The sequence below is a fragment of the Glandiceps talaboti genome, chromosome 16 (genome assembly GCF_964340395.1).
Source record: "Glandiceps talaboti chromosome 16, keGlaTala1.1, whole genome shotgun sequence".
Classification (NCBI taxonomy): domain Eukaryota; kingdom Metazoa; phylum Hemichordata; class Enteropneusta; family Spengelidae; genus Glandiceps; species Glandiceps talaboti.
The window spans coordinates 23,197,029-23,211,799 of NC_135564.1; the positions used below are offsets into that span (position 1 = coordinate 23,197,029).

General features: G+C 37.4%; 1 protein-coding gene across 5 annotated transcripts in view; it reads left to right on the forward strand.

Annotated features, from left to right (window-relative positions):
• The first annotated feature begins 12,603 nt into the window (after positions 1–12,603).
• The window catches only part of LOC144447248 (lysophosphatidic acid phosphatase type 6-like), a 178,392-nt gene continuing 176,224 nt past the window's right edge, over positions 12,604–14,771 (forward strand). For all 5 annotated transcript variants that reach the window (XR_013482002.1, XM_078137162.1, XM_078137160.1 and 2 more), the window contains exon 1: positions 12,604–12,895. Coding sequence is in view for 4 of the 5 variants with exons in the window: in XM_078137162.1 (XP_077993288.1) it covers positions 12,659–12,895 (237 nt within the window). In the remaining variant the exon portion in view is untranslated. The remainder of the gene's footprint in view (positions 12,896–14,771) is intronic.

The window sequence follows — 14,771 nt, forward strand, 5'->3', positions numbered from 1 at the left end:
TCAAGCTCTACGTAACATCAGTTATTATCATTATTATTAGTCATAGAAGAATGTTGGCACATTTTAGATGCTCTTCACGCCAGTATGGATTAAAATTAAAACAGGAAGACGACAAAGTGACTGAGTCGATACTTGTGTTCTTTATGACTCAAATGATAATGATTATAACTTCTCATTGATTTTTTTTTCTGCCAATGCTAGGTTCAAGTATATTATTTTCAACAATATTTTTATTGTCCACCTTCTCATGAAAAATCTATATGAAAAGTAAATCATATATGTAGGGTAAATAAGATGTTTAGGGTATATCAGATATGTATGGTAAATCCTATATCTAGGATAAATCAGATATATAGGATAAAACCTATAGCGTAATTCAGATACATAGAGTAAATCCTAAATGTTGGGTAAATCCGTTACATAGAGTAAATCCTATAAGTAGGGTAAATCAGATCTGTAGAGTAAATGAGATATATAGAGTAAATTAGATATATAGGGTAAATCATATATGCGGGGTAAATCCTATACGTAGAGTAAATCCTATTTGCAGAGAAAATCCTATATGTAGGGTAAATCCTATATGTAGGGTAAATCCTATATGTAGGGTAAATCCTATATGTAGGGTAAATCAGATATGTAGTGTAAATCCTATATGTAGAGTAAATCCTACATGTAGGGTAAATCCAATATGTAGAGTAAATCAGATATGTAGGGTAAATTAGATATATAGAGTAAATTGGATATATAGGGTCAATCCTATATGTAGGGAAAATCCGATATATATGGTATATCAGATATGTAGAGTAAATGAGATATGTAGGATAAATCCTATATGGAGGGAAAATCCTCTATTTAGGGTAATTTCGATATGTATAGTAAATCAGAAATGTAAAGTATATCAGATATGTAGAGTAAATCAGTTATGTAGGGTAAATCTGATATGTAGGGTAAATCCTATATATAGGGTAAATCAGATATATAGAGTAATATTCTATATGTTGGATGAATCCAATATGTAGAGTAAATCCAATATGTAGGGTAAATGAGATATGAGAGTAAATCCTACATGTAGGATTCAGATATGCACAGTAAATCCTATATATAGGGTAAATCATATATGTAAGGTAAATTAGACATATAGGGTAAATCCTATATTTAGAGCAAATCCCATATGTAGTAAAAATCTTATATGTAGGGTAAATCAGATATATAGGATAAATCATATATTTAGGATAAATCCTATATGTAGAGTAAATTCAATATGTAGGGTAAATGAGATATATAGAGTAAATCCTATATGTAGGGTAAATCAGATATGTAGGGTAAATCCTATATGTAGGGTAAATCAGATATGTAGGGTAAATCAGATATGTAGAGTAAGTGAGATATGTAGAGTAAATCAGATATGTAGAGTAAATTAGATATGTAGGGTAAATCCTATATATAGGGTAAATCCAATATGTAGGGTAAATCAGATATGTAGAGTAAATCCAATATGTAGGGTAAATCCTATATGTAGAGTAAATCCTATATGTAGGGTAAATCCTATATGTAGAGTAAATCCTATATGTAGGGTAAATCCTATATATAGGGTAAATCCCATATGTAGAGTAAATCTTATATGAAGGGTAAATCAGATATGTAGGGTTTCTCCTATATGTAGAGTAAATGCCATATGTAGGGTAAATCATTTACCCTTCATACTTTATTTACTCTACATATCCGATTTACCCTATATATATATATATATATATATATATATATATATATATATATATATATATATATATATATATATATATATATATATATATATATATATATATATATATATATATATAGGATTGACCCTATATATCCAATCTTGCAAATACTTGATAAGATCCAGTGACAGCACTGTCATTTCCTCTTAGAAGCCTTGGAGGTTTTTACTCTTAAAAGTAAATTTCTAGACTATTCAGACAGTTTCTGACAATAATTTCCAAGCTTTACAAGACAGCACCAACATGTAAAAAGCAACTGCACAGGTTGAAATATTTGTGAAATAAAGTTTGATAGCATCTTGACAGTAAGACGTAGGGAAGAGCTTGAGACTTGGATATGTGTGTGTGTATGGGTGGGTGGGGGAGGGGTTCTAGGGGGTCTCCCCCTAGAAGCCCTGGAGGTTTTTACTTCTAAAGGCAATGTTTAGGCTATTCACAGACACTTTCAGACAATAATTTCCAAGCTTTACAAGACAGCTCTAACATGTAAAAAGCAACTACATATGGTTGAAACATTTATAAAGTTTCACAGCATCTTCACAGTAAGAGGTGGGGGAAAGAACTTTGATTTCAGATTGGGACATGTCTACCTCTTATGGGGGTCCTAGGGGGTCTCCCACTAGAAGCTTTTGAAGTTTTTTAAAAACAATTTGGCGAATCTTATTGTTGGTTTAACAAATGAGTGGCCTCTGGGGTAAGGGAGTCCAAGGGGTTTTTCCCCTGGTATGGAGTTTTTTGTTTCTATTTAGGCATTTTTTAGGTTATTCATATCCTATGAGGTAATATTGCCAAGCTTCGAAAAGCTAAAATAATGTATAACTTAAATTATTATTATTATTATTATTTCATTTCTTGTAAGAAAACGCGCTACACATGCGTCTCAGCACATTGAACAGACTGAAGTTTAAAAAAATTGCAATAAAGTAAAGAAAATAACAGCACACAAAAAGGGACTAAGTGTAAAACTGACCAATTAAAATAATTCACAATGTATAAAAACCGACAAGTTAAAATCAATCACTTAAAATGTTGTCTAAAAAGATGTGTCTTTAAACTACGTTTAAAAATGTCAACAGCCATTATATTTCTTATTTCAAATGGAAGTGAATTCCACAGAGAGGGTGAGCACATTGAAAAAGCCCTCTGGCCATAAGATCTATTGAAATTGCCACGTGGTTGGACTAAGAGTAGCTTTTCAGCAGAACGAAGATTTTGTGTTGGAACATAAATGCTAATTAAATCTGACAGGGATAATGGTGCTATGTGATTGATTATCTTAAATGTGATCAGTAGGATTTTGAAATTAATCCTAGCCTCAACTGGGAGCCAATGCAAGTCATAGAGTACAGGAGTAATGTGGTAGAATTTTCGTGTACAGCTGACAAGACAGGCTGCAGCATTTTGGAATTCCATACAATAGACCATTGCAGTAATCGAGTCGGGATGTCACAAATGCATGTATTAATTTCTCTGTACAGGCTTTGTCCAACAGTTTGCGAATTTTTCCAATCTTGTATAACGAAAAGTAACCATTCTTGCAAATATGACTAATCTGATCAGACATGGAGCCGTCCCTACGGAGAGTAACACCGAGATTACAGACTGAGGTAGAGGGTTCGATATCTCGCCCGCCAAGTTTCAGGCTGGTCAGTTCTACTACGTTGGTTTTTAACCGTGACGAGAACTGGATCACCTCAGTTTTGTCATCGTTGAGGACTAACATAGTTGATCTCATCCAGCTACGAATGTCGTCGATGCACGTTTCAACATCAGGTAGAATGTCAGCTGGCTTATTGCAGATTGTGTAAATCTCTGAGTCGTCTGCATACATCATGTAGTCAAGGCCATGTCCAATGATGACATCCTCTAAAGGAGCTATATACAATGTGAATAGGATCGGACCTAGAACTGACCCTTGTGGGACACCGTACTTTATATGCGACATAGAAGACGCTGTAGAGGTCACTTTGACACGTTGATGGCGATTGAGAAGATATGATTTAAACCAGGCTAGTACTGTCCGGTGATACCAAAACGAAACTCCAGTCTATTTAACAAAATGCCATGGTCGATTGTATCAAAAGCTGCTGACAGATCCAACATGATAAGAACGACATCCTTCTTGTTATTTAAGGCCACCATGATGTCATTATGGTCTCGTAAAAGGGCCGTTTCGGTACTATGATTAGCCCGATATGCACTTTGACACTTAGTGTAAAGCTCCAACTTGGTTAGATGATCATGTAATTGCTGTGCGACAATTTTCTCTAGGACTTTCGACAGAAAAGGCAGATTAGATACTGGTCTATAATTTTTCAATATATTGTGATCTAGATCAGGCTATATTTTAACAGCGGACGAATAATTGCAGACTTAAATTGACTAGGAACGGTGCCGGTTGAAAGTGAAACGTTGAACAGATTGACGAAGAAAGGTACGAGAGAGTTGATAGAATTCTTTACAAAGTTTGTTGGTAGAATATCGAGCTCACACGATTTAGAAGGCTTGATGAGCGTTTCAATTCGGTCTGCTGACACAGGCTTGAATTCCGTGAGGGTGTGAATCGGCAGCTCGTTAATGCCATCGTCGAACTGGGCACAGAGCCCGTTGCGAAGCGTCGAGACCTTGGTTTCAAAGTACTCTAGAAATTTGTATGGGATGTCAGATGGAAGAGTATTGGTTTTTAAAGCCTTTGTACTAGACAGCTCAGAAACGATGTTAAATAACTTTTTGTTGTCTGCTTCCTCAATTCGAGTCCGATGGTAGGTTGATTTCGCTTTATCGCAGAGACGGAAGTATTCAAGTCTCTTGGCTAGAAAAAATTGGCGATCGATTTCAAGTTGCGAAATACGCCATTTAGCTTCCAACTTACGCATGTCTTTCCGAAACACTAAGAGTTCATCGCAAAACCACGGGGCCCACACTTTCTCAGTCATTATTTTTGTCCTTATAAAGTTATAGGAGCCACAGCATCCAATACTTTGGTAACGGTGTCGTGGTAGAACTCTGGCAAACTTTCAACATTTGAGACCGATGGATAGTCTGCTAAACTAGTTGCAAGCTTGTTCTGTAAGTCTGTTATGTCAATTGTGCGGAAATCACGTCTTGAAATGGTGAACTTTCGATTTGGTGGTTGTTGTTCAGCCCGAAGTAAACAAGGCTGTGATCAGAGATAAGAGAATATTCAGTCCGAACAGAATGAAGAATTTGAGCAGTTGATCGAGTTATTAACAGGTCAAGAGTATGGCCTTTGTTGTGTGTAGGCTCATCTATATGTTGCTGCAAGCCCGTAGAGTGCAGAAGGTCAGCGAACTTTACAGTATCGCGTGAATCAGAGTCTTCGATATGGAAATTGAAATCACCTGCGATCAGAAGATGGCCAGACGCCGGTACAGCTGTTTCTAAGAGAGTTGAAAATTCAGCTATGAAGTCGTCGGTAGTCGATTTATTCTTTGTAGATTTTGGTGGACGATATATTGCAATAACATGCAGAGACTGACTTGATGATCGGAAAGTTATATCTAGTGACTCAAATGACTGAAAAGTACATGATCGTTTTTCGATGGTGCGAACATTCGAACGAGCTAATATTGCTACACCACCACCCCTTCGATTAGAACGAGAATGCTAATGGACAGTGTAGCCACTAATCGAAGAAAGAAACTCGGCGATGGCAGGATCGTCTTGACTCTTAAGCCAAGTTTCTGTGATGACTAGAATGTCCAAATTTTCGGCAAACTGTTGACGCGAGAGCGGCGATCTTCTCGTTGACAGAACGGGCATTCCACAGGGCGGCATTCAACTGCAGTTTTTGGAGACATGTGGAAATCCTTGGGATTTTCACTAATACAGAGTCACGCTTTTTCCAGACCGGTTGTGCTTTTCGGGGTGTAATCACGGTATGAATAGGCAACGACTCACCATTATTTACTTCAGTAAGGATTGGAATTTTCCGCAGTATCCGTCCACGCACCTGTTCTATGAAACGGAATGACTTCGAAGTTCGCCGACTGCTAATGATTGTTTGAATCGAATATATTGGTTTGGGATGTTTATGTCCAGCTTTTCGACCACGATGTTTAAATGTAGAATTGAGGAACTGTTTTGCACTTGGATAGCATCTCATCCGTTCTGTTAGCCACTCCCCCTAGGACATTGAAGGCGGTTGACGAAATATGAATGATAAAGACCGGGCGGCCATGATGATTCCGGATACCACGACACATGGCCGCAGAAGTGTTCTTCAAAATTACTAACTCAGCAGAGGAATAAAACCCTGTTGCAGTTCACAGGCAGGTTCCAGGTATCACAATAAAACAATCAGTAGAAATAAAAGCGGTAAAATGGCAAATGTTCAGTTAAAAATCGTTGTAAAACTGGGAGCACGCTCAACAGGTAGGCAGCCGATCAACAGCACCACATTACAATCATAAGTTTTCCATGTTATAAAAGTTTGCCGGTAACATTGGTATAGAGGCATTGATATTAATATTTCATGTATAGTAAAGACACTGGTATGTTAGAGCACTTTAGGTCATACCTAGTGTACAATAGAAACTTGAATTTGATTTGTAGTGTCGATACATGTAGTGTCCGAAATAGGAAGTACTAGTATATTCATCCCTTCTGGCAAATTCATACTGGACAATTTAGACTAGAACAATTTAGATTAAGTTCTTTTTAATCTAATAGTATGAAGATTACCATTACAAAACCTTCAAGTTCACTTTTGCCCCAAAGTGCAAGATAAGTGAATCACTGATTGTGAAACAGCCAAATATTTACATGGCATGTTCTGTATCTAGTGTGGTAGCTAGGTAATACATGTATACGTATAATTTTATGTATAGTTATGTTTGAACCCTTACATGAAGTAATATTCAAAAAAATTATGAAAGAAACAGAGACAAGAACAAATATATACATGTACCACAGGCCAACAAAACTGACTGGTCCCTGACATGTGTTTGAAAATGTTTGTCATGATCTGACAAATGTCCTGGTTGGAGAGGTACTAGCAGGTTGAACAGTACATGCGAACTTGTGCATCATTTCCCTTCCAAAACATTTTTTTCTAGCAGTAGTGGTCCATCTTTTTTTCCATCACCCACTCAGATCTTGATTTTTTTTCAAGCAACTCCATTTGGCATTTTTTTCCTCTACGAAATCTTCCAAGCTCCCCCCCAGGATATCAAATGGTCCACCCCTTAGGTGTGAATGGGTTCTTAATCCCTCTTCCTACTGTCATGGCCACCCTTCAAGCATGCCTTTTCTTTTAAACTCTTTCGGAAGTCTGCCGAACGTTGTGCAAAACGATACTTCGGGTCTTTACGTTTTTTGTTTTTGCAATAGGCGTTTCCAAAATTTGCCATGGTGGTGCTCTACTTCCTGTCTGTGAAGTACCTTGGGGGTCTACATGGTATAGGGTACTCGATTAATCCACAAATGTGTTAGTTGTCTGTGATTAATCATAGCGCACTGCTGCTTTCCTCGATGTCTGAACAATACGAAAAACATCCCTAATTTACACTTCTACAGAATACAAGGAATAAAGCTCTTGATCCCCCAGTTTGAGCAAGGGCGTTGTATTCTCAATTTCTCTTTTGCAGTCTGCAATGGTCAAATGCACAGTCGCTTGCAAACTGTTATTCCTTTCCTAAAACGTTTTTTGACGTTGCACCACCTCATTAACTGTCTGTAATTGACTGGGAAACCACCATCATAGTCATAGGTTGAAGTGTTTCTGATGTAAAAAATGTACCGTTTATGATTATTGGATAAAAGTACTCAATACTACGTTATTTTTAAACATGTAAATGAATGAATATATCTTACTTATTTAACGTAGTGACGTTGCACTACCTCATTAACAACATGGCAAGTCGACCTGATTCCGTGGTATTTTCAAACTATGGGTGTATCGTTTCGGAAACACGATCGTACATGCATTTTAGATCGATGTTGTTGCACATTATTGATCAGGTAGGTCCAGTGATACGCAAGCGTGGCATGGGTGGTTATGTTTTGGTGTTTTGGCAATCCTTTTGGATCGATGAAAAATGATGTCACCGTTTTGGTAATGGCTTGGTTTCCTAACTTGTGTTGTATGTATGTAGGGGGGTATGACATCGCTACCGTCGGATTTTATAAGAATATCGCGAATCCCTATAATAACGCCATTGTTCTGTATTAGGACCGACAAGAATAAATCCATTTAGGAAGGAAATAACAGTTTACAAGCGACTGTGGTCAAATGACTGGAAACGAAGATCGTCACACAGTCAGAATCAAAATGAGTTATGCTCTGTTGGGGTTGCTTCAATAGACAGTGGAGAGACCACTGTCTATGCTTGTTCCTAGCAGCCTTTATTCATGAATATATAATAAGTGATTTTTAAAGGATTTTGACATAGGAATTCATATATTGTGAGATTATTGGGGGTTTCCTCGGGTAAGTCAGAACACGATTTAATATCGAATCGTCCATTGCAGCACCGTTGTACATATGCTACTTTTTGCTGTAAGTTCTTTTGAAAAATTGATACTAGTATTACTACTGTAGGCCAGGGATTGGAATAAACGACACTTCGACTATGTTACCTTTGCTTGTAGCCGGTTAGTTTTGTTCGCCACTTGATCGGTCGTCCGCCTTCGATCATATATATTTTATTTATTTATTTATTTATTTAATTTATTTATTGATTACACGTAACAAAACCCTGAGGATTTGTTAAAGGTACAAATAAAATAAAATTGGAAAAAAATCACAATAATAACACTTATAGGCTTTTCAAAAGTAACATTACACATCATAATAAAGACTACAAAACAAAACAAACAACAACAATAACTATTCAATGAGTTGAAACATAATATTAATGAAAAAATAATAATGAAGGGTAATTAGACATTTCAAATTATATATTATAAGTATTTTGTAGGTGGTGCTCCCTTTTTATATTACTCAGTTTGATATATTTTCCAAGTGCGATAATTAGATTTTTGTTGCTCATTATTTCTTTAAATTTTTGTTCTTCTGTCAAGTTTCTGTAATTATTAATATGTTTAGCAGCTTCACTAAAGAGGTCATGCCTGAGTAAATTATACGGGGGACACTGTAATATAAAGTGTTTTTCATCCTCTACAAGGGTTGAGTTGCATATTTTACATAATCTGCTTTTAGCTGGTATCATTGTGATGACGACCCTTTTCAATTTCAAGTTTGTGGTCACTTAGTCTGAATTTATATGGTCGACATGGTCGTCATTGTTCTCAGAGTCATAAAAGTCAGTTCCTGAAAAAAAATTCCTTTCATTCACAGTCATCAAACGCTATCATTTCACTGTCGAAATCCACGTCAACAAACGTGTTTGATATAAACCAGATACAATTACAAAGTACACATTATGCGTGTAGTATACTATAGTACATACACAGGAACACGTTTCGAGATGCCTGACAGATTGTCAACATCCGGTTGGAACGTATCTCTGGCCCTAGCTGCAATAATTGTAGGGTTTGCTGTGATTTTGAGGGCATTTTCTTCTATTTTTGTGCCCTTTTCCGTTCCGATGTTTAACGGAAGCAAACGCCACAGTTCCTGTAATGTTAACCCTAATAGATGAGATCACACTGAAAACAGGAGCGAGATGTCAGCGTACTGCCCATTTCAAAATGCATGCGTCAATTGCTACATTTGCCAATTTTGACTGAAACTGGGGTACCTCTGAACACGTCTTGGGTCTTGAAGGCTCTGTAATTAATGTTGGAGTTAGGAAATGTCTGATTTTTTGGTAGGTAAGGTGTCATGTAGTTGAAAAATCCACCCAACCTGCGATTCAGATCTGAATCGTTTCTGTCAATTTACATTTACGTTACGGGAATTGTAGTGTTTGCTTCCAGTTAAACATCGGAACGAAAAAAAAAGTACAAAAACAGAAGAAAAAGCCTTCAAAATCACACCAAACGCTACAATTATTGCAGCTACTCTGTCCCAAATCCGGGTCCCAAATGTCGCGTTACTTTATGTGATCAAACCATAGACCCTCCACCAACGTGGGTAGAGGGTCTATGATCAAACGTAACATTGCAACTTCGTACATAAACAACAATCTGATTAAAATCCGATGTGGTGAAAGCGTCTATGTTTTATTTGGAAGGCAGCGATCACTCAAAAAGAAACGACACAAAACGATGGAAATAGAGGTAAGGGGTAGACCATTCGATATCCTGGGGGGGGGGGGGCTTGGAAGATTGGTGGAGAGTCGTTATTTTTTTCCCATTGCTTGCCTGAGAATTATGTTTTTTCTCCTTCGCCTATGCTGGCAACTTTTTTTTTCTTTGCTTCTTTGAGATATCCGGATTTTTTTTACGTCAATGTTGAACACCTACATTTGTTGCCACAATTTTCTGTTTGGTTTTCACACAGGGTAATACAGAGAGTAAAAAGATGCTGTTCTATCACACACAGATTTTATTTAGAAAACTACATATTTCATACATGTTTGATTTTCAATTAAATAAACATAATTGACAGTTTTTATGCCATTGTATGATGACACACTGAAAATACAAATCGGAAACTTGACTGGTGAGCTCAGACATTCAGATAGACTGGTCAGTTTCTCCCGCTTGGGGGGGGGGGGGGTGTCAGTGTTTTTTTCCATTGGGTCAACAAAAAATCACTAACCCCTAACTGGGATATGTCTACCTCTTGTGTGAGTGTGTGTGAATGGGGGGGGGGGGGGGTTCTAGGGGGTCTCCCCCTAGAAGCCTGGAGGTTTTTACTTCTAAAGGCAATGTTTAGGCTATTCACAGACACTTTCAGACAATAATTTGCAAGCTTTACAAGACAGCTCTAACATGTAAAAAGCAACTACATAAGGTTGAAACATTTTTGAAAAATAAAGTTTCATAGCATCTTGACAGTAAGAGGTGGAGGAAAGAACTTTAATTTGAAACTGGAACATGTCTACCTCTTATGGGGGAGGGGGGTTCTAGGGGGTGTCCCCCTAGAAGCCCTGGAGGATTTTTACTCTGAAAGCCAATTTTCAGGCTATTAACAGACACTTTCAGACAATAATTTGCAAGCTTTACAAGACAGCTCTAACAATTGTAAAAAGCAACTACACATGGTTGAAACATTTTTGAAATAAAGTTTCATTGTATCTTGACAGTAAGAGGTGGAGGGAAGAACTTTGATTTGAGGCTTGGACATGTCTACCTCTTACGGGGGGGGGGGTCCCAGGGGGTCTCCCCCTAGAAGCCCTGGAAGTTTTTTACTTCTAAAGGCAATGTTTAGGCTATTCACAGACACTTTCAGACAATAATTTGCAAGCTTTACAAGACAGCTCTAACATGTAAAAAGCAACTACATAAGGTTGAAACATTTTTGAAATAAAGTTCCATAGCATCTTGACAGTAAGAGGTGGAGGAAAGAACTTTGATTAGAAACTGGAACATGTCTACCTCTTATGTCGGAGGAGGGTTGTAGAGGGTCTCCCCTAGAAGCTTTTCAAGTTTTGTTTTACCAATTTTGGTGAATCTTATTGTTGGTTTAACGAATGAGTGGCCTCTGGGGTGATGGAGTCCAAGCCCCCCCCCGCCAAATCTGTAGTTTTTTGTTTCTATTTAGGCAATTTTAAGGTTATTCATAGCCTCTGAGATATATATTGCCAAGCATCGAAAAGCTAAAGTATATATAACCCTTTTAAATAAGTTTTCCATGTTATAAAAGTGGGCCTGTAACATTGGTATAGGGGCATTGATATTGCATGCATAGTAACGTTACTGATGTGTGAGAGCACTTTAGGAGGTCATACCTAGTGTACAATAGAAACTTGAATTTGATTTGTGGTGTCGATGTGTAGTGTCTGAAATAGGAAGTATATCATCCCTTCTGACAAATTCATACTGAAGAGACGAGAACAATTTAGATTAAGTTCGTTTATAAACTATCCAATAGTATGAAGATTATCATTACAAAACCTTCAAGTTCACTTTTGCCCCCGCAAAGTGCAAGATAAGTGAAGCACTGATTGTGAAACAGCCAAACACTTACATGGCATGTTCTGTAACTAGTGTGGTAGCTAGGTAATACATGTATTATATGTATAATTTTATGTAGAGTTATTATTGAACCCTTACATGAAGTAATATTTAAACCATTTATGAAAGAAACAGAGACAAGAACAAATATATATATGTACCACAGGCTAACGAAACTGACTGGTCCCTGACATGTGTTTGAAACTGTTTGTCATGATTTAATAATAATAATAATAATAATAATAGAGGAGAGGTACGAGCAGGTTGAACAGTATACTCGATCCTATGCATCATTTCCTTGCCAAGGTATTTTTTTTTCTAGCAGCAGTTGTCCATCTTTTTTTTTCCATCACCCACTCATATCCGGATTTTTTTTCAAGCAAATCCACTTGGCATCTTTTTTTCCCCGAAATCTTCCAAGCCCCCCCCCCCCAGGATATCAAATGGTCCACCCCTAAATAAAACATTTAGACGCTTTCACCATATCGGATTTTAATCAGATTGATAAATAACGGCCCCTAAATTAGGATTAAAAGATTATCGCTAAAGCAAATAAGTGACATCTTCACACCAAGGGAAAAGCCGCGTTTCTAGTCTGCTCTCTACAGTGGTCTGAGATTTCATATTGCACGCACGCAATGTTATTGTGTAGTCTAGCCCATGACATAGTTGATTTACTATAGTTTAGAACAACAAACAAACAGGCACGTTTTGTTCTAGCGCAATTCGTCATGATTTTATTTAGCGTAAACAACAGCGCCCTCTACCAATAAAGTGTACCTGACAGGCAGAGTGCTCGCTTACGCTAGTCACACATTCTGTCCTTCCCAGCATTTCTTAAAATTCACATGATGTCGTGGAGCAAGCTCGGTCTTCTTGGGTCCGCAATATGCAGTATATGTGTAGCAAAACACTCACACATCAAAATAGCAGCAGCCAAAGAAGGCGGACTATCTGACCGATTCGAAGTGAGTCACTTGCAAGCGAGGGGATTGCAGTTAAAACTTGTGCAAGTATTTCTACGGCACGGTGCTAGAACTCCACTTCATACCCTCCCAAATCCTAACAGCAATCCTGAATTAGAGGTAAGTACTGTAGCATTTCAAACCGACTAAAAAAAATGTTTCGCAGAATTTTGACACGATATAAACTCATTCACGAGACGAAGCCAAAATTCGTGACCTTTCGCATTGTGGGGGGGGGGGGGGTGTGCTGTCGGCATTACGCTGCGGACATGTTGTTAACATGGTGTGCAGCTGTATCAAAGGTTATGATGTACACTTTGTGTGAAAAAAGATAATGTATTTCGCAATTCTTTCAGCATATTTCATCATGACATGTTTACATTATTTTGAGTCAACTTTGACCTCGCCGCCTCATGCAAACTTTGACCATGTATTAGGGTAGTCCTCCTCGATCCTGCTTGCAAACGGTGCAAGCGTTTCGCTCAACATCAGACATAGGGAGCTCGTCTTCCAACAGTGAATAAGTTGCAATAATAAACAAGTGATGTAGAATAAAATGAGATAAAATGAATTAATACTTAGTCTGGGTTCTTTTTTGATAGATCAGGAATGTGCGACTTGAAGAGTTAGATGGATTTAATAAACGTGTGTACAAATAATGACGCATGTGCACAACGGGTTAGCTATTTATAGAACGCCAACATCATTCCACAGTTGATGATGGCATGGCACGCGCTTCAACAACACTGTCACCTGTACACAAATATATAAATGTAGGAAAGGGGTGAAGCTTCCCAGGCCAAACATTTCTAGTCAAACCACTACAAATCAAAAACCACAAAATCAAACCCCAAATACACAACACCTTAAGTTACGATGGACAACATAATTGAGTAACCTCACAACTAAAATAGAGAACACCAAAAACGCAAATTAAAAAGATATGCTCAAAAGTATACAAATTTTTGCCGATTTTAGGAACTTTCAGGCAGAGGTCGAGCTCTTTACAACATCCAGGTCTTATACAGTGTTCAGCGCATACAAAGACGCGCACGACTACAGGTGTATTTGCGATACCCAAGGGCCAAGAGATGTTATTTATTGCTGAACACATGAACATAAAGTCGTAGGAAGTTATAATTCCTCTTAGCATGATGATAGTTGCGTAAAAATTGAGTTGTGATGTACTTTTTACTCTGTTGAACAGTTACCATGGCGAATGTTCTATCAAATCACTATGGATACTAGCAAGGTTGCACATTTGCACTATTGTTCAATTTAGTGTATTTTTCCACAACTTATAAGGAACAATATCCTTGCCTTTATATTTGTATAATTAGAATGAGACTTGTTCACAGTTCTATATTGTAACCCTTGTCTAAATCCTCTCTAAACTCAATCTTGCACACTGATTTTTTTCAATCACAGTTTTTGATTAGTTGCTCAGAAAAGCTAAAATTGTTTCAAACTATTATATCAAAAGACGAGTACAGTTTCAAAACTCTAAAAAGTAGTGTATACGTGTATACATATGCATCGCGTCTGGATGAAATATTGTAAAACATGAGACTTGCTATATTCTTATGGAACGGGAAGGATAGGATAGCAAGGAATACAATGATATGGGCCGGGTGGCTTGAAAATGACAAATCTACATATAATGAAAAAACAACAAAGAATCATATGGATACAGCGTTTTATTAACCCAGAGATATCTCATCCATGGAAGCTTTTCATAGAAAAGAAATTGGAAAATTTGGGAGGAAATATCATATTATCCAAAACCTCGCGATACGTTGTGACATCACTACCAACCATTCTGGAAAATAGATGTTTTAATTGTCGCATGATGTGCGATGTCAAACTACTAACTAAAGTGTTTTCAGAGTAAAATTGAACAGAAAACTAATGATCGGACACAATGTCACCATTTTATCAAAAGGTATATGAATCTGTTATATTTTTTTGACAATGACGATTGCTAGTCGACAGTCTG